The 19,285-nt window shown below is 43.4% G+C and overlaps 3 protein-coding genes across 17 annotated transcripts; 2 read left to right on the top strand and 1 right to left on the bottom strand.

The window, feature by feature from the left end:
- Positions 1-1,082: 1,082 nt before the first annotated feature.
- Positions 1,083-3,445, bottom strand: LOC119122691 (protein unc-119 homolog B-like). Its single transcript, XM_037251174.1, has 5 exons — positions 3,114-3,445; positions 2,628-2,741; positions 2,453-2,552; positions 2,179-2,351; positions 1,083-1,354 (listed from the first exon to the last, which is right to left on the bottom strand). The coding sequence occupies exons 1-5, from the start codon at positions 3,322-3,324 to the stop codon at positions 1,242-1,244; spliced, it is 711 nt and encodes a 236-aa protein (XP_037107069.1). The 5' UTR covers positions 3,325-3,445; the 3' UTR covers positions 1,083-1,241.
- Positions 3,446-4,199: 754 nt separating this feature from the next.
- tnks1bp1 (tankyrase 1 binding protein 1) lies at positions 4,200-16,943 on the top strand. 13 transcript variants are annotated; one of them, XM_037251165.1, is made up of 11 exons: positions 4,200-4,443; positions 5,770-6,588; positions 6,868-7,132; positions 7,211-9,940; positions 14,225-14,337; positions 14,671-14,770; positions 15,016-15,160; positions 15,234-15,352; positions 15,667-15,845; positions 15,936-16,026; positions 16,215-16,943. In XM_037251165.1, exons 2-10 carry the CDS (start codon positions 5,777-5,779, stop codon positions 16,006-16,008), a joined length of 4,536 nt encoding a protein of 1,511 aa, XP_037107060.1. In that variant the 5' UTR covers positions 4,200-4,443; positions 5,770-5,776; the 3' UTR covers positions 16,009-16,026; positions 16,215-16,943. The 13 variants fall into 13 exon arrangements, with proteins under 13 accessions (XP_037107060.1, XP_037107059.1, XP_037107064.1 ...); XM_037251164.1 differs by having other exon boundaries at positions 7,205-9,940; XM_037251169.1 differs by having other exon boundaries at positions 6,868-7,378; positions 7,796-9,940.
- Positions 16,944-17,294: 351 nt separating this feature from the next.
- crybb3 (crystallin, beta B3) lies at positions 17,295-19,168 on the top strand. Of its 3 annotated transcripts, none has more exons than XM_037251171.1 (6): positions 17,295-17,432; positions 17,950-18,040; positions 18,120-18,235; positions 18,326-18,458; positions 18,522-18,664; positions 18,748-19,168. In XM_037251171.1, exons 2-6 carry the CDS (start codon positions 17,966-17,968, stop codon positions 19,031-19,033), a joined length of 753 nt encoding a protein of 250 aa, XP_037107066.1. In that variant the 5' UTR covers positions 17,295-17,432; positions 17,950-17,965; the 3' UTR covers positions 19,034-19,168. The 3 variants fall into 3 exon arrangements, with proteins under 3 accessions (XP_037107066.1, XP_037107067.1, XP_037107068.1); XM_037251172.1 differs by having other exon boundaries at positions 17,295-17,441; positions 17,948-18,040; XM_037251173.1 differs by having other exon boundaries at positions 17,295-17,447.
- The last annotated feature ends 117 nt before the right edge of the window (positions 19,169-19,285 follow it).

The raw sequence follows: 19,285 nt of genomic DNA, 5'->3' as shown, positions 1-19,285 counted from the left end.
GATGTCATTGACTTGATGTGCCCGTTCTAAATCCAAACTGTGTGTACGTACACAGAGGGCACATGACCAGCATGTCTATTTTTATTTCAACAAACTGACTACTGTCGTCTTTTTGAGAACCAAGCAAGAAACAGAATTGAAACCAAGTGCGCTCATAGAATGATTTGGAACAATACTCCTCCTGGTGGCCACTACAGGAATTGACCTTTCCATCAGCACCAGGAATTTATCCAACAACCTCCTCATTCTGTTCCACCTCTATCAAGAGCCTTCAATGAGCACTCTCTATTCTTGAAATGTTCATTTATTTAATTAGATTTAAATGTCATTTCTAATCTGAAGACCAGCATATACATATAATAATGACTATAACAGATTCAATTCTGACAACATATATTGTACAGTGCTTGTAAATGTGTTATTGTGAGATACTTTTTATCAGGGTTATTTAAGTCTTAGTATGTAAAAAGTACACAAGTAGAAAACATAACACTGACTGAACTCGATTGTCTGTGTGTGTAGCCTGTGTGTGCTTTTGTGTGAGTGCGTAAAAACACAATAAGTTGCGGGCAGGGGGTAGCAAGACCGACCATGTGTGTTTGACAGCAGTTTTGTTGTGGATGGCGTCTCTATTTTTCCCTTGGTATTGTCTGGAGTGGATTGTGGGGGCGGTAGCGCAGAAGAGCAGCTGCTTCTGACAAATACTGAGAACACACTGTGACACTTGGAGGTTGAATAAATCGTTTTGGGTGTTTTGTGGGTGTATGTGCATGATTGATTAAAAGGACAGCTTTTAAAAAATTAACTCAAATGAAGCTTACTGTATTCGAGACCTCAGTCACTGCTGTTCATATCCTGCGGTATCAAATGCAATGGATGAAAATGATAACCTCCGTTCAGCCATTAGCTAGACCACTTATCCTTTGCAGGGTCACTGGGGAAGATGGAGTCCATCCCATCTGACTTAGGTGAGAGGCGATTGCGCCTAGAATTGATCAGCCGTACAATCATGGGGCAAAGTAAGACTGCGAGTCGTACGCAATATTGCCTTTTTATATTTACATACAAGTGCATCTCAATGATTAAGAATATCAGTTCATTTATTTCACTAGCTCAATTCAGAAAGTGAAACTTATGACTCACTGTGTAATAAATAAATATTATACATGATTCAAATTTATTGAGATATGTGTTTGATGTGTACATAAATGCGAGTGTGCATGTGTATCCCGTGCAGTGATTCACTGTCTTCTGTTATAAGCATAGTCCGCCTTGTTGTGCATGACCAGTCTGTTCTCCACAAAATAAAAGCTGTCAGAGCGAGTCTCGGAGGGGCAGTTCACCATCTGACGAACTGAAGGAACAAAAGACAACACGAGCAAATTAGCAAAGTCGCTACTTTCTTATTTCTGAGGAAAATTCCGTGTGGAAAAACAAAGCAAAAGGAGGAGCAAGCGTGGTTTCATATGAACAACTAAAATGAGGCTTTAAATTCCCCTCAGGCGGGTGTTGATACAATGCTCGAATGTGCATGACGCGTCGGAAAGGTTATTGATCGCGCTGATCTTCCCTCCTCTCCACAAATGCGTTCCTTAGGGAAGCTACACTGGAATAAAAAAAAATTCCATTCAGTCAAGTGGGTCGGGTGTCTTCTGAAAATGACAAGCTGTTGAGTTCCCGTTTTTTGTTCGCTTGTTTAGAGAACAATATGCACTTTGAGTATCCAGCGACTTCTTTTTTTTACGAGTCCAAAATAATCCTACACTAGCATGAAGTGAGTCATTTGTTATGGAGACTTGCTACTTGGCTGTGACAACGATCATGGAATGGTAAGAGGGCAAAGGGATCGTCTAACAAAACTTGTCAAGAAAAAAAAAACATGCAAAATGTTGGATGTCCTGTATTGTGACCCTTTTGTTTGCTTTGTCACAGTCCTCTTTTGTTGAATTCATTGGAAGGTTACACCACCACTTTAATGTTCCGATGATGTCATCCTATTTATGTAGCTGACGCACCTATCTCCATCCCAACTACACACTCCACGGTGGAAACCCAACTCAGATCAGAGTTTAAAGTTCAGAAAGCCAAATACTCTCAAATATGTGTTACGGCTCAAAACAGTTCTGGAATCGCCGCTATGTGAACCACTATATTGGTTCATCGCAGCAGTGCACTTACCCAAGCTCTCGGACAGCTGAGGAAACTCGTAGATGTGCTCACACGTATTCCGACTGTTCGGGATGCAGAAGCCAAAATCAAAGTCGAAGCTTTTCAGTAAGCGATCTCGGAAGTAGTGCCGCTCGATCATTCGGAAATTGCTGAGAGGTCGGTTCCCGACTGTGAATTCCACTCTGGTGAGATAGAAAAGATGGCAGGCTAAGGTCACGGTTTTGTGCGGCAGAGTAGATGATGTAGTCGTCAGGTTTTTGTTGTTGATGATTCAGGCACTCACGTGGCTCCCACGGTCATCAGACGTAGAAAAGCCGGGGTGAACTGGTAGTGTACAAAGCGGCCCGCGCTTGCATCACTCGCTCGATTTTCGTTGTCCTCTTCTGCAAGCCATTGAGGCAAGTTTTCATTACTTAGTGAATTTAAAAGTGAGGTCATCAAACACAGGCTGTGCAAACCTGAGTGTGGCGGTTTGGCGATCTCAAACAAAACAGTGCCCGTCTCCAGATCTCGGATCTTGAAGCGTACAAAGTCGACGTTATAAACATTGTCCTCGGGTTTACAGAGGTAGCCTGCAATTACAACCGACAGTTTCATTCAATCCACAAACCGCGAACATGTCATATGTAAAACTGGTCATAAACTTATTCTGCACATAACAGCCAACTTCATTCAGTTGTGTACCTTAAGTAGTACCTTAAGATGGATCCCAAGGGTTTGGAATAAATGCTCAAAAGGCACCCTCACCCATTACTGGGTCAAGAAAGAAAACATTGTAGCTTATAGCTACCATTTTATTCCACACTTAAATTCAAAATGTTTTTTAATGACAAATGTTGTGCAATAACTCGACTTTAAATTTTAACACCATGTATGCTGCGAACAGTTGCTCATATTGGGGCGATAAAAGGTCGAATTCCAAGAGGCTCTGCAGGGAGTCAAACCTCGTGTGGCCACCCGCAGTCCAAGGACATCCTCCGGCGTGACGCATCCGTTCCGCGCTTGCAGGTCCTCCTCAGTGACGGGCCTGGGGTCCACCTGATTCCTCCGTGACTTGAGCCTCTTTAGAACCCCTCCACCCGGCTTGCGGTCCCTTGGTGGGCCGGAGATATTGTCAGCTACTGGTGCGTCGCTGTGGGCTTTGGCTCCCTTCATTTTTCACTTCCTTCTTAGAACCTTGTCTGGAAAAAAGTGCTGTTTTAATTCCACACGAAGATGGCGTTGTGGATTGCGAATGTGGAGGGGACGACCAGGTTCCTGTGTCTGTATTGCCATGACAACGCCAAAGCTTGGGGCCGGTGTAGAGGTTCTTGAAATGTCCAGCAGGGGGTGTTGAACATTGTTACTATATGTATTATCAGAAATACTGGACTGTGCTTGGACTTATTTTTGTGAATAACATAATGCCTCAAATTAATCGAATGGTGCAACGTGATATATATATATATATGTCAAATATTCCTCAATCATGGGTCATTTGAATTGTATTTGTGCGTTTGCTGCTCTTCTATATACAAAAGGCAAATTAACCTTGTGGAACAAACGTGTGCAATGCAAATGAGGCCTTTGAGATTGTTGAGATGTTCCAGGTAGCCTGGACAGTCCCAGTGAAGCACACATAATGGATGCATTTCCTTTTCTCCTAAGTAGCAGTGAACCTTCAATGAAACCTGTTTATCGGGTTCACAAACCAGAGCAGTACTGTCATTTGAGAGCAAGCTAGACAACAGGAAACATCCAGTAAAACTATTAAAATGAAAATGTCTTTATTTTGTATGTAAAATATCATTGTGCATACACTAACATTTCTGGATGTTTCTAGTTATCTGAGCTAATCAGCTGGACTCATACAAAGTTACTGTTGTTGTGTGATGAGTCACTCGGCCAATGTCTTGGATCTTTGAGTTCAACTCATGAAAAATTGAGCAAAAACAAAACTGTTGTTCACGGTGTCATCCAAGCGACGGAATAAACATCGTCTTCAAAATCATACTTTTATTTTGAAGTCTCAAACTGTAGTTTCCGCTTTCACCGCGCATCTTTAACCTCCAACGTTCCATTGTGGGTCGAGCTCTCCGAGCCCAGGGAGTGCGGCGGAGGAGGAGGGCAGGGAGTGTTTAGAGGCGTCCACACATTGTGACGCCTCCTTGGTGGGAATGAGGAAAAAACAACGAGAAGCAGACGAGACGGTGGAGAATCACGCAAGTTTATTTTTACCGTTCATAAATTCTTCCCACGGCCTTCATTCGGACCTATCTAAATGATCGCGTGAAGGTAAATGTAACACGTTATTTACATTTATACGGAGCAGGTGCACACGTTATATTTGAAATTTAATTGAGTATATTTTGATGATTTTAACGCGTTGTCCGACCGGTCTGGTTGTTTAGCTAGCAAAAGTTACACAAACTTAAATGAGTTTCTCCACGGGTAGTTCAATGACCGATAGTTCACGGTTGACGGGTTTATCTGTAACTTATTAACCCACCCACAAAAAAGCTCGAGCTTTTATATTAGTGTGTTACTTTTTACAATTGTGTCTTTATGGTCTTCTGAAGGGACTGCATCTCTCTACTAAAGCAAGTGAGCAGCGAGTGAAAAGAGGGCAGGCAAACAAAGATGACGAAACAGAACGATTTCCCCGTTCCATGATTTGACTTGGGTCCCGAATACACATGAAGTATTGATCACCTGTCAAATTCAGTTGTTTCTCACGCTCACCTCCCAGGTGGATATGTTATTGATTTGGAAGTGGGTGGCTGCTGTTGATGTCATCCCTTATTATTCACCTAAAAAGACACCACCTATCTCCATGCAAATCAAATAAAGCTCTATGTAATTGTGATACAGTGTTCAAAGTTCAGACACATAAATGAACCTTTTGGGTGGGGATCAGATATATCAGTCGCTTCCAAAACGACTGACAGGTCAAACCAGATGCTGCAAACAATACCTGCGGAATTTGTAGTGACACATTTGGAAACGCCACTTTGCACTCTGTGTAAACACACCGTCACTCTTGTGAGGAGTGCCTGCTGTTGGCCAAAAGGTTCCCATGGCTACTGCATGGACCCTCACACCACTTTAGACGCTTGGACATTTGGATCTCTCACTAAACTGATTTGGTCAGACTGTGCGGAAAGCTGGTGAAGTGTTATTTTATATTTTTAATAATATTCAGATATGCAATAGGGTTTGTACATACATAGGACTTGTACCTCTTTTTCATTACACCAAAATACTTTACAAGCAAGAAGAACTGCTTCTAACTAACATACGTTTTACAAGCCTCAATTGATGTCACTGTTTGGCACTGACCAGTAGAGGGCCCAACAATTTTGTGCCTTAAATGAGCTGCAGAGGAAATCAGACAGGAAGTTCTGTCTGCCAAGTCTGTAGGAGTTCCTATAATGACTTCCTGATCTAATTGACACTGTGTATATGATGTCCGTCAGCCGCCGGTTTAGACAGCTGTTTGCTGTACGTGACACCATTAACTACGTTACAAGTTTGCGGGTTTGGTAACCGGCAGTTTCCTCTAGTCCTATATATGAGTTTTCCTCTTTGTTTGATAAACTCTCTCACTTTCTCTCCTTTTAGAAACCCAATGATGCAGAGCACAGTTGACTCGTCGCAGGTGATAGACGTCTCACAATCCAAGCCCTCGCTCCCTCCCAAGCCTCGACTTGCTCCCAAGCCTTTCTCACCACAAAATAACACGATTCACGCCGTAAATGCTCCAAACGTTGTTAATGTTTCCGCCAAGGACAAGGCTGGAAAGCCCGTGGCTAAAACCGCCCCTAAACCCTCCCTGACCAAACCGGCACCAAAACCACCTCAGCAAAAGTCCACAAGTGTCAATACAAAGGTGCAAACCAAACCATCCAAAGCTGAAAACAAACCGCTGGTAGATCAGAAAGAAGTTACCAAAACGAACCACAAAACCGAGACGCAGGTGATAACAAACGCTAAACCGAATGATGTTGGAAAGAATGATGACAAATCTCCAGCGACCAAGATCCAAAAGCCTGAAGAATCAGAAGACAATGATTCCTTAAAAAACAATGAAACATTTCTGTGGGGTGGAACCAGGAAGCGCTTGTCGGTGGAGCTGACCTCCAAATTTAACTCTGGTGGTATCCCTCTACCCAAAGACCTCAGCAGATCGGCATCTATAAGCAAAGGAAAAGAAAATGCAAACCAGCCAAAACCGATAATTCCAGAGCCGTCCACCACCGAAAGTAATGACGCTAATCTGGTGGAAGACGGCAGCGAAGGTGGAAGCATTAAACGCCGGATCAGTCTTTTATTCGACTCTAAGTCAAAGCCAGAGGTTGCTGTAAAGCGAGTGCAGCCCGAGTTTGTAAATGAAACAGCTGGTGTCAAGGAGAGAATCAAAAACTGGACTCAGGAAACCAGGTTAGTAAGACTTCGTTCCTCTAGCTTGCCAGTTTTCTTGGAAAGCACACATCTAGTTTTAATGTCCTGATTTTTTTTTTTTTATGTCACTGGGAAAGTATTTGTACTTGTACAGGGCATCCCTTGTTTTAAAAAAAAAAAAAGTAAACAGAGGATAACAAATGAGGTAAACAAGTGAAATACGATGTGGACCATGTCGCAAATGTTTAGAAGACTAAACAACTGTATGGATGCTAATAATGACTTTTTAATTTAATTCATCTCATTTTTCCTCCCCAGCCCAGGTCCACCAACTGTGCCAACATTAGAGAAGACTCCAAAATTACCAGCTGCTTCTGAAAGAGGAAGCATATCGCCTGACACAACTGAAAAACGTCGAACAGAACAACTTCACACATCGGAGTTGGACCACACAACATCAGCAGAAGATGATGAGGAGGAGGAGGAGGATGACGAAGCGCCTCTTGCCGTGGGAGCGAAAGCTGAAAGCAAATCAGCGGAAGAAATGCTTAAGAGCGAGAGCGAGAACGAGGACATCAGTGAGGTGGAACAATTAAAACATTTGGAATTTGAAAAAAGGCGAAAAGCTGAGGAAGCTGAAATGAAAATATTCCAGTTGCAGGAGGAGAAGAGACAAATGGAGGAGGAAGAAGAAGCCAGGCATATTCGAGAAGAGGAGAGCAGGCTGGAAGTAGAGAGAGAAAGACTTCGGCTTAAGAGGAAAGAAGAGGAGAGGCAAAGAAGGGAGGAACTGGAGAAAGAGAGGTTGAGGGAAGAGGAGAGGAAGGAGGAGGAGAAAGAAAGATTGAGACTGAAAAGGGAACAAGAGGAGAAACGGCGAAGGGAGGAAATTGAGAGGGAAAGACTCAGGGAAGAGGAGAGGAGGGAGGTTGAGAAAGAAAGATTGAGGCAAGAAGACGAGAGGAAGAGGGAGGAGGAAGAAAGACCGAGACTAAAAAGGGAAGAAGATGAGAAGCAGAGAAGAGAAGAACTGGAAAAGCTAAGAGAGGAGGAAAAGAGCGCAGAGATGGAAAGGATGAGAGTGAAAAATTTGAAAGAGGAGAAGCAGAGAAGGAAGGAACTGGAGAAAGAAAGCCTGAGAGAAGAGGAGAGAAGGAGGGAAGAGAGAGAAAGATTGAGGCTAAAGAGAGAAGAAGAGGAGAATCAAAAAAGGGAGGAACTGGAGAAAGAAAGGCTGAGGGAAGAGGAGGAGGAGAAAGAAAGATTCAGACTGAAAAGGGAACAAGAGGAGAAACGGCGAAGGGAGGAAATTGAGAGGGAAAGACTCAGGGAAGAGGAGAGGAGGGAGGAAGAGAGAGAAAGATTGAGGCTAAAGAGAGAAGAAGAGGAGAATCAAAAAAGGGAGGAACTGGAGAAAGAAAGGCTGAGGGAAGAGGAGGAGGAGGAGAAAGAAAGATTGAGACTGAAAAGGGAACAAGAGGAGAAACGGCGAAGGGAGGAAATTGAGAGGGAAAGACTCAGGGAAGAGGAGAGGAGGAAGGAGATAGAAAGGATAAAACTCAAGAAGTTGGAAGAGGAGAAGCAAAGATGGGAGGAATTGGACAAAGAAAGGCTGAGAGAAGAGGAGAGAAGGAGGGAGGAAATAGAAAGATTGAGGCTCAAGAGGGAAGAAGAGGAGAGACAGATAAAGGAGGAAATTGAGAGAGAGAAACTGAGGGCAGAGCAGCAAAGAAGGGAGGAGATTGAAAGACTCAAGTTGAAGAGGGAAGAAGAGGAGAGACAGAGAAGGGAGGAATTGGAGAGGCTAATGGAAGAGCAGATAAGGAAGGAGGAGATAGAAAAATTGAGACTGAGAAGGGAACAAGAGGAGAAACGGCGAAGGGAGGTAATTGAGAGGGAAAGACTCAGGGAAGAGGAAAGAAGGAAGGCGGAGATAGAAAGAATACGACTCAAGAAGTTGGAAGAGGAGAAGCAAAGATGGGAGGAATTGGAGGAAGAAAGGCTAAGAGAAGAAGAAAGAAGGAAGGAAGAGATAGAAAGATTGAGGCTGAAGAGGGAAGAAGAGGAGAGACGGAGAAGGGAAGAATTGGAGAAGGAAAGGCTTAGGGAAGAAGAGCGGAGGAGGGAGGAGATACAACGATTGAGACTAAAGAGGGAAGCAGAGGAGAGACAGCGGAGAGAAGAATTGGAGGACAGACTCAGGGAAGAGGAGAGAAGGAGAGAGGAGATAGAAAGATTGAGGCTACGAAGAGAACAAGAGGAGAGACAGCGAAGGGAGGAATTGGAGAAGGAAAGGCTCAGGGAAGACGAGAGAAGGAGAGAGGAGATTGAAAGATTGCGAGTGAAGAAGTTGGAAGAGGAGAAGCAGAGAAGGGAGGAACTGGAGGAGAAGCTGAGAGAAGAGCAAAGAAGGAGGGAAGAGATAGAAAGATTGAGGCTCAAGAGGGAAGAGGAAGAGAGACAGAGAATGGAGGACCTGGAGAGGGAAAGACTGAGGGAAGAGGAGAAACGGAGGGAAGAGAGAGAACAATTGCGGCTGAAGATGGAAGAGGAGGAGAGACTCAGAAGCGAAGAGTTGGAGAGGGAGATTCTCAGGGAAAAGGAGAGGAGGAGGGAGGAGATAGAAAGATTGAGGGTAAGGAGGGAAGAGGAGGAGAGACAGAGAAGGGAGGAATTGGAGAGGGAAAGACTGAGGGACGAGCAGCGAAGAAGGGAAGAGATTGAAAGACTCAAGTTGAAGGTGGAAGAAAATGAGAGGCTGAGAAGGGAGGAATTGGAGAGGGAAAGACTGAAGGAGGACGTGAGCAGGAGGGAGGAGATGGAAAGGCTCAGGCTCCAGATGGAAGAAGAGGAGCGACAGAGACGTGAGGAATGGGAGCACAGGAAAGAGGAATCGAGGGTGGCACAAGCCCTGAAGGAGGAGCAGTCGAGGACGCGACGCAAGATGGAGATGAAAATGCAACAAAAGGGAGACCTGGAGAGGATGAGGGGGGAAGAAGAGAGAAGGTGGCAGCAAGGCGTCGATGACAACGACCCTAAATATTTGCCTCCGACTACCGGCATGGTTTATGACAACTTCTCGGTCGTTGGGACGAAGCCTGCGGTGGACGTCGGACATTTTGATGATTTTTCAGTCAAGCCAACTCGATGGGGCTCACAGCCTAAAGTGGACGTTAACACGCGGGACACAACAGTGGACATTCTGATGTCGCGCAACGTCGGCGCTCGGGAGAGAGATATACGAGACAGAGTGAGGGTCGAAGGGCGGGTTGAGCCAAAATCAACCTTGGCCTTTCCGGAGGCGGAGGAGGACCACCGAGAGCCAGAAGAGGAGTCTCAAGAACAAGAGCAAGAGTTACCACAGATCGGAGGCAGATATTACAGGCATGAGGTAAATTCAAATTCAATTCTAACTTTGTTTATAATATGGTCGGATAAAACCGAGGTTAAGCTTTCCACCCATGATTCCAAAAAGTGCGTTTGCCACAAATAGAACATCGCCCAACGCCAGGTTGAGGGAATTCTGAACACTTTTAAAAATAAAATTAAAAAAACTCAAGAAAGACGTATTAGAGCAGATGAAGACGTTATGCAAGTGAGGTAAAAACGCAGAAATGATCATAAATATTTCAGCGCTTTTATAGACACCTAGCTGTCGTAGACATTAAAAAATCTTGTTATACTCGCTTCGCCTGGTTGCACCGTGTCCTAAAGAAAAACCTGTTATGTTTTGTTTGGGTGTGAATGTGATCGTGACGAATAAAACCGCACCAGCCCGTAATCTACTCGCCATTTCTCATGGTAGTTAATGATCATCATGATGATCAGGATCATATGGTCTGTCTCTGCGGACATTTCTTTTCAAATAAATAGAAAAGAAAATTCAGATCATTTGTTATTCTCCACCTGGTTTACTTTAAAGTTATGGTCTGCATCTGTGTGGTTTAGACTTAGACATCTTAAAGGAAGTGGGTTTGGAACTTTTTTTTGTAGCTGTTGCGCCACTGCTCTCCCTCGGTAAAGATTTTGTTCAAGCAATTGTCATTTTAAGACACTCACTGCCATCGCTGTTATTGCCATGCAAAATCAGATCTTTGAATTTTGTAGTCAACAATATTGTTAGCAATGAATTGCTATCCGTAGTCACCACAGTGGCTTAAAAGCATTGTACTCCTCCTGTCTGTAGGGGGCGCTCTGGAACAACAGGTTCTTCTTAAAAGGAGAAATATTTTTCCCCCATAATTCAAAACAGTTCCCATGTTTCTTTAAAATGTCTCTGTCAACTTTTCTGAACCGTTCCTAACTGTTGCCCGCTACAAAGTGTTGAGGGTTTTTCTTATGTATAACAACAATATACGTATGTTCGCACACAGTTTTATGTGCAGTCTATACAATCCATAAGAACATATCTCTCCATAAACACAAGCCTTTAAGCCTGCGAGAGATTTAACTCCCGTCAACACAATATTCATAGACGTGAAATCAGATCTATTGAAAGTTCAAAGCAAGCAGGGACAGATCAGCTCACCTGCCTGTTTGAACATGCATTTGTTTTTGCCGAGAAAACTGTGGGCTGTGCTGCACTGTTCTCTGCGGTTATACACTATGTACTCTGCGTGTGCGTCATCGTGATACTCCCTCGGTCCTGTTTGCATGCTTTAGCAAACAAGCCCTAACCCATATATGCAGTCAGCTATTATCAGATAGCACTGCACATGTTGCATTCACATTTGATGCGGGTCGACACATTTGTAGATGCGGTAGAGCAGGGGTGTCAAACTCATTTTTATTGCAGGCAGCATCATAGTCATAGTTTTCTTCGGAGGGCCATTATGACTGTCAACCCAAATAAATGTACTCTACAAACTGAGTAGTTTTGAAATCAGAGACGAGTCAAATCTTTTTAAAAAGATGAATGGTAATAAAACTTGGTAGCAACATCATTAGTGAAGACAATTTGTCATTTTAGTATTGACACATAAAGTCGACGCAGAATTTGTCTTGGCGGGCCATATATAATTACACTGTGGGCCAGATTTGCCCCGCGGGCGAGAGTTTGACACCCCTGTTAGGGCGTCTACCTTATACACATAGGGACCCCCAACCATGTTTGCTCCACTAGGGGGCAATGCTGCTCCTAAAACGAAATCTTTGCCTCTCACACTTTTAAGAATGTCTCGCGTTTTGTAGTTGAAGACTAAATTGCCTGTTATGTCCTGACTGTGTTGAAGTGAACCAAGAAAAGATATAACAAGTTGTAATGAGCAAAACACAAGGTGTACAGTTGAGTGGGTACTGTACATTCTTTCAGGCTACTGACATATAAAGACAGACAGACAGATAGGCAAGTGTGGTCATCATGTCCTCATTTGGATCTGGCTGAAAGGCTAGCGTGTCATTATGACCAAACATGGTCAACCTACGTGCTGTCTATCCATCTCTCTCTTCTGCTTTGAGTCTGCCCCCCCCCCCCCCCCCACACACACACACACTTCACGACACACCAAAGAGGATAGGCTTCGCTGCGGACAGGAAAGTTCACATGTGCCCTGACCGATCTAGAGCTCCCATTTGCTCCAAGTGTCACATTCCAAGAGGATTGCTGGTGAAGCGTGCTCCCTTGAGAGAAGACCTGCTTCAAACAGTAAACTAAACAACATTATAACCCGAGACTTTCATTACTTTTTGTAATCTCCCTTTCAAAGCATAGATTGTATAAGATAAGGGGATGACCTGACCTGGACTCTTGCGTTTGGATGTCTTGTTTTTTTTTTGTTTTTTTTTCCCCTCCCAAAAGGATACAGAGTACAGTGTGGAATGCAAATGATACTGCCTGTTTCTACAGAAGACTCAACAACAGATTATGCTCTTAAAATGAAGACACCCTAGTTGCCGTGGTGACGCGAGTATCAGGGCAGCAAGTTATATGAGCTCTTCGACCATGCAATACTTTGGAGGAAAACTGTCAGCTGCCCAGCTTCATGTGGCGGGCTGGGCGGGCAGCGTACGACGCTCCTATCAAGAGGCTTTGGCGTTGGTCTGGAGCGCTGCAGAGAAGGACAAGGAAACCAAAAGTGCGAGCGCCAAAGAGAGATTTCAGAGAGCAATTTTGCCTCTTCGTAGTTTTGCCCGCCGTAGCAGGATATCAATGCATCAATTGTCCGTCAGAAGTCAACAAAGATCCGCTGACATCTGCTCTGTAAGAGATGCTTTAAGTCTTGGGCCACCGATGATTTGTTTTTTCTAACCTTTTTAGACCGTGGCCATTTTGATGCAGGTTCTTAATGAGTGCATCCGAAATTGTTCCATGCTGGCTACACAATGCATACCAATGCTAGTGAAAATATGAAGCAGTTGTAGTCTGTTTCAGGAAAAGAAAACATTGTTATCTGATCAGGTCTTCCGGATGTGCTCTTTTATCAGTTCCATGCGTGGCCTTTCCCTCCCTGCGGTGTTGTGTGTGTCATAGATAAATCAGCGGACAAAGTGTAACAATGTGGCAATATAGTGTCACACAAGGATGGTAAAAATTGTGGCCACTAATATGGCTTTCTTTATTCTTCATGGCAAAGTAGATGAAATGCTAAACAACTGCGAGCTGGCATATTGAGCTAAAATCTTTCAAGTTGCTCTCTGATGTGAAGAAGCTTTGTGGCAGTTCCTTAATGATAAAGTCAGAGTAATGTTTTGCATTTAATTTTGGTTTGCTAACATTTAGCATGTGAGAACAAAGTGCAATGATCGACACACCCATAGTCATTGCGTAATAAAAATGGACACAGGTTGAAGCGCATAATCATACGGAGGCCAGGTGGTGTTTTCCCACTGTATCTCAGTAACAGTATCCCACAGCAAAACATTGGGATGTCCCCCATGACAGGTTGCTTTCATTTGGAATGTGCACATACATTCCAGCATGTGGGTGCGACACATTGGAACGTAAGGATGTGGATTTCTGTATCGTGTGTGTGTTTGCCGACAAACAGTTATAGTGAGCACAGCCTCGCCTCCGAGCTGCTCATTAAAAGACGTATGCTTGGCTGCTCCTCGGCCCTGTCTCCCTTGTAGTCTGCGGTTCTTGCTCCACACCTATTTCATTATTATTATTTTTTTCTTCTGTTCAATATTATACCATCCGAACGTGACTAACACGGCTGACGTCATTTTGTTTTGCGTTTTTCTATGGCTGGTAGGCAAGGGAAACTAATTCACACACAAAACAATCAAATATCTTGCCCAGAGTGATCCTGGAGCCTTCCACAGCTGACTAGTCACTAGCCATTTGCACGGCAAACACACTGTTGATGTTTAATAATAATTCACTTCTTAGTTCCACTTAGAGAAAACTATTTGATATTCCTTACCTTTTCTTCACTTTCTCATCTTCTAGTAAACATGCAAAAATCAGTAAAACAGCATTCAAGTCATGCTAAGACAGAACCTCTCTACATCTCATGTTTGTGTTCTATGAAAAGTTTACACACCCCTGCAAGTTTTTGCAGTATACGAATAATACAGGCTTGGTGGGTTTTACGACAGGGTAGCCACAAGCAGATGGAGCAATTGATCCATGACTGCTGCCTATACAATTTGAAACCAATATGGCACAAAAAACGTCCCAAAACATCCATCCAAAAAACATATTCAATTTTTTTTTTTTCTGTGTGTCCCTCAGGATCCTGACAGCAGTTATCGAGCACTTGGACATGGTGAAGACACAGACGCGTTGATAGATGTGGAGGCAGACAGGCCGCAAGCAGCCTATGAATGGAGACCTAAAACTGACAGGTAGAGTTTGGTACATTCATTTTAAATGAACTTGATGTGAACTCATTAGGGGAGCGGCAATTTAATAATATTATTGTAAATTATTTTTCAAAGAAACTTTAACTCAAAGCTGAGATATTTCTGTTGATGCAGCTCATAAGTCACTCCCTGCACGTTCGAGCTCCTTACGCCCTCTAGTGGCTCCAAGTGGTTAGCAGCACACAACACAAGTTGAAAAACGTTTGGCTTTTAGATTTGAAAATGAACAGCAATGTATGTGATTGCGTTGCAACAATCATTTGAAGGTTCTCATTTGGGAGCACTCTGATGTTTTTTTTCTGACTGATTTCCAAGGACTGCTTTTCAACCAAGTCCCAAGTCTTTCACTGATTCGTTCGCTGAGGCCTCTAACGATGTTGAGACACCCGAACTTTTGCTGTCTCCTTTCCCTGAGGTTAGTGATGACTTTGCTCACACACCTTAAACTATTAAGGGAATCTAACTTACCAACTTTTTTGTGTATCACTGTGTATTACGATTAGAAAATCCTTTACAGGCAATATTGTATCTTATAACATGGCAAAAGCGATAATGTGGTGCATCTGCGATACAACTTTAATTTTTTTCTTCAGTTGGTCGGTCCACTCCATGGAGTTAATCAACATATATTGAAGCAAAATGTGTTTTTCCATTGCATAGAGCTCCACCCCGCTCCTCGACACCAGTGCACAGAAATCCAGGGTCAACCTGGGCAAGAGGCGCACCCGATCGCATCCATCACGTTCAAATCGCTCGCAACCATCTGTGGTAGAGACTCCGGATTGGCGGTCTTGTGACTCCACAGGTCATCCTTAACCTCTTTTTCCATACATGCTTCATCATCATCATCACATGTCTCAACTTGTTCCTGATTTCAGAAGGCGGGCAAATGGAGTCCGACTCAGAGGAGGAACAACCAAAACAAAGGATACTCTCTTCTCCGTCTGTCTCCAGAAAGGTCCCTGTCTTTCCTGGTGTGAGCCCATCAAGCCTCATTGTAAGTTCAAGGAGAGCTCATTTAAACGTATGTTTCCGGATTTCCGCTCTGTTAGCCAAAATCTGAACTGCACCGTGTTTGTCTATAGAGCACAAGCGAGTCAGTTTCCTGACGCTCACCAAATATTGTATGTTTTACAATATGTGGGAATATGGATACATCTGAACTGCTGTGAAAACCAAAATGTTTTTCCTATCTATCTGTGTGACCCCAAACGTCACGGGACACTTTTGGGCCCCAACCCACATGTTGTGAACCACTAGTTTCATAAATAATCGTGGTGTGATGCGACTGTACTTAACGCTCCTCCTCAGGCTCAGATGAAAAAGAGAGCAGAAGGACGAGAAGAGACTGAAGAAGAGAAGGAAAGTCCAAATGATGAAGTGGTGCCATCTCCATCTCAAGTGCCTCGCTCTCCCCGCCCTCCCCGCTCCGCCGCCCAGCTTGCTGGAGCTGCACGAGTACTTCCACCCATAGGCGCCACAGATGGAGGGTAAGCGCTGCAGAAAACAAAAGATTAGTGCTGAGTAAAGAAGAGGGTTTTTTTTTTTTTCCTCACAAAATGTTTCTGTGTGTCTCTCAGTGCGGTCCCTCCGACTTGGCTGAAAGAGCTGAAGTCTAAAAAGCGTATCAGTCAACATGAAGGGGAATGGTAGCTGAGTACCATGTGGCAGGTGAGGACTAAATTGAACGTAAAAAAAAAAATAAATGCTGTCATCCTGGACTATGAATATCTCAGTCATCTTCATTAATCAAATGTTTGTAAGCAACAAAACATATGCAGCTTCAGATTAGATTTAGAATCTTGATTGTATCTGGACATTGGTCATTTAACATCTTCTCTGGACTGTGTTCCCTGTAGGAACCACCGTGCAATCGGGCCGAATCCATCCATGTCAAATGTTTGTGCCAAGAAACACTTCACCAGGGTCTATATTTTGCACTTAGGTGCCTTATTTTGTACATTTGAACCAGATATGATATGTACACAATGGAATTCAGAATTCTTTTGAGGCGGAATACCTAAGTCGTCACAAATGTTTTGCTAAGGTTGCGTGTCATTTTATACCAAGTACATGTTTGACCTAATGCTGCAAAGTCAACTAGTGATTGTCAGCATGAGATAAATTGAGTCTTTTTTTTCTTTTCTTTTTTCATTCTGTTCTTCTTTGTTGTCAACTTCTATTGACTGGGACCGATGCCATTGCTGCAGGCAAATAGAATCACTCGTGTTGTTGATAGAAATCACCCCTTGTAATTATTTGTAATTAGATATCTTAAGGTGAAATCTTTGCACTTAAAAACAATATGGGTCTGTAAACCCTTTATTTTCTTCTACACATAGAAGCAACCAGACAATCATTTTCCTTCCTTTCAGAATACAATAAACTCATCCAAACACCTCATGAAAACATCGTGAGCTTGCAGGAAACGGAGGAATGCTCTTATGCTACCGCACTGTGTGAATATGTCGATCTACTTGAGATTTTTTGAAGTGCCTTTGTTTACTAAATAAAAAAAAAAAAAGACCACCGGTCATTACTGTAATATGCAATGTGTTGCAATTTATTAAAAGCTTTTCTATCAAATATGTTGAGTGCATGTTGTTAATTGCGGCCAAACACACACATGACAATTCAGTAAAAACTTGCCACAGCGTGCAAGATGAAGAACCAACCATGAGGCAGGCAGGTGTGGAGCAAGTTAGCTGGGTGGGGTTCATATTGCTGAGTGAGACAACTCGACTCATTCTCCCGGTTGGCTGGCAGAGCATGTGCCCGTCATAGGATCACGGTCGGGATGGCGGCACTGGCTGAGCCGGGCGGCCTTTGCCAGGGACAGAGGGCAAGCCTATTGAGAAGCAGTGTGATGGACACAATGGATGCGACAGACTTGCTGCATCAACAGGCTTTTTGCTGCTGTGGCCAGAAATAAACCATAAATACCCCCCTGGCCTCCACCAACGGCTCGCCAGGCTTCCACACCCTCACACTAAGACAGACTGACAAGAAAGAAAGACAAGAACAACGGGAGACGGCGAGACTGGCTTGTACAAGCTGCCCTGACACAAGCCATCCAGGTGAAAAAAATCGAGGTTCAAGACTCTTATCAAGTTTGTTTTTTCTACTTCCTTGCCTGCATTGGAATGCCTGCTTCAAAACGGGATGTATTAATATGTAATTTTTATTCTGCTAAGATGACTTGCACTATCTAATGAGATCCAATGCAAAAGCTGTATCAAAAATGTTGCCCTTGGAAATTGTTTTCACCAGCAATAGTAAGCATACAGTGTTGTTAAATTCATACCGCTTTGACCCATGTCAATCAAAAATGAACATTATTGTCTGTTTCCACTCCATTGTTCTTGGTTTGGATCTCATGTAAATGTAAATTACTGTAGTTTAGCTGAATTCACATTCGCCATCAAAAGCGTAATAGAATCAATATTGTTATTTTCCAGTATAATGGCAATGAAATTAGTTTAGCAATTGCTAAATGCAACCATCATTGTACCAAATATAAAATATCAGGCACCAACAGTGTTGTACCGTTTCTTTATAGTTATATTGAGATACATCAAATGTTAAATTCTATAGCACCAAACTAAGGAAAATGACAGATCAACCAGGAAACCCAGACCAGTTCCCTGCAGAGAAGGGCCAAGGAGGAGCTGGAGCCTCATATAAGGTACCTAAATGACACAAACAGAGTAAACAGGACTTGCCCGAAAAGGACTTGGTCATTGCTGTTACTACTTGTGTTCTAGCTGTCACTTTTTGAGTTTGAGAACTTTCGTGGAAAGAAAGTGGAATTGTCTGGTGAATGTAAAGATGTGCTGAAGAAGATGGAGAAAGTCGGCTCCATCATTGTGGAATCTGGACCGTGAGTGATTCTGTGTGTCCATTGAGAGATTGAAAACACCTAACAAAAACATGGACAAATATGTGTCACGTATTTTCTCTCCTGTTTTAGATGGATTGGTTTTGAACATCCACGTTTTGCGGGAGAGAAGTTTGTATTGGAGAAGGGGGAGTATCCCCGTTGGAGCACTTGGACCAACTGCCAAAGTCACTTTTGTCTGAGCTCTTTCAGGCCCCTAAAAGTGGTCTGTATTCATAATGCCCATTAATATTGCAATGACAGCAAATTCAAACGTCTTTCTCTCCAGGACAATGCAGATCACAAGCTGCACCTGTTTGAGAACGCAGGCTTTGAGGGCAGGAAGATGGAGATTAATGACGATGATGTTCCCAGTCTGTGGGCTTATGGTTTCCAGGATCGTGTGGCCAGTGCTAAGGCCATCAGCGGCACGTAAGATACAATCTCCTGGCTTTGGATGGTTGCAATTGTTGGAGAGCTGTTATTCAGTAATCTGCTGTGCTTTGCCTTTTAAGGTGGGTGGGCTACATGTACCCAGGCTACAGAGGACGCCAGTATGTGTTTGAACATGGAGACTTTAAGCACTGGAATGACTGGGGAGCCACGGCGCCTCAGATCCAGTCTGTCCGACGTGTGAGGGACATGCAGTGGCACAAAAGGGGGTGTTTCATTGCAACTACTCCTACTCCTAATCCCAACCCTAACCCTAACCCAAACCCTACTCCCAATCCTGTTCCTAACCCTACTCCCATTCCCAAACCATCTCCAAACCCCAAATCACAAACCCAGCCTCAAGCCTAAACTAAGACCACAAATTCAGCACCACTTTACAGCTCCTGGGACAAGCCCAAGCCACTGTGAGATTACGATGACTATAATTACTGGCATTTGCAAGGATGAAACATAAATTTGTGATCACAAATAAAGTTGTTTCCCTGAATTTATGATTCTTTGCACATTTCTGCATGCATTTAATTATATGAATGTATACGCTTCAATATAATTAAGTGCAATTACCACATTTTCAATCATAAAATCAAAACCGTTTAAGTA

The sequence above is a fragment of the Syngnathus acus genome, chromosome 5, assembly GCF_901709675.1.
Source record: "Syngnathus acus chromosome 5, fSynAcu1.2, whole genome shotgun sequence".
Classification (NCBI taxonomy): Eukaryota; Metazoa; Chordata; class Actinopteri; order Syngnathiformes; family Syngnathidae; genus Syngnathus; species Syngnathus acus.
Note: the sequence above shows the minus strand (reverse complement) of the source record. Positions and strands in the feature narration are given on the sequence as shown.

Excerpts from the sequence above, each read along its gene's own strand:
- tnks1bp1 (XM_037251156.1), top strand. The coding sequence starts at position 5,777 with ATGATGCAGAGCACAGTTGACTCGTCGCAGGTGATAGACGTCTCACAA. Across the intron at positions 9,941-14,224 it reads GCAGATATTACAGGCATGAG|GATCCTGACAGCAGTTATCG; the intron begins GTAAATTCAAAT and ends TGTGTCCCTCAG. Across the intron at positions 15,161-15,233 it reads GCGGTCTTGTGACTCCACAG|AAGGCGGGCAAATGGAGTCC; the intron begins GTCATCCTTAAC and ends TCCTGATTTCAG.
- crybb3 (XM_037251171.1), top strand. The coding sequence starts at position 17,966 with ATGACAGATCAACCAGGAAACCCAGACCAGTTCCCTGCAGAGAAGGGC. Across the intron at positions 18,041-18,119 it reads GAGCTGGAGCCTCATATAAG|CTGTCACTTTTTGAGTTTGA; the intron begins GTACCTAAATGA and ends CTTGTGTTCTAG. Across the intron at positions 18,459-18,521 it reads CTTTCAGGCCCCTAAAAGTG|GACAATGCAGATCACAAGCT; the intron begins GTCTGTATTCAT and ends CTTTCTCTCCAG.
- LOC119122691 (XM_037251174.1), bottom strand. The coding sequence starts at position 3,324 with ATGAAGGGAGCCAAAGCCCACAGCGACGCACCAGTAGCTGACAATATC. Across the intron at positions 2,553-2,627 it reads CGCCAAACCGCCACACTCAG|AAGAGGACAACGAAAATCGA; the intron begins GTTTGCACAGCC and ends AATGGCTTGCAG. Across the intron at positions 2,352-2,452 it reads CTGATGACCGTGGGAGCCAC|AGTGGAATTCACAGTCGGGA; the intron begins GTGAGTGCCTGA and ends CTATCTCACCAG.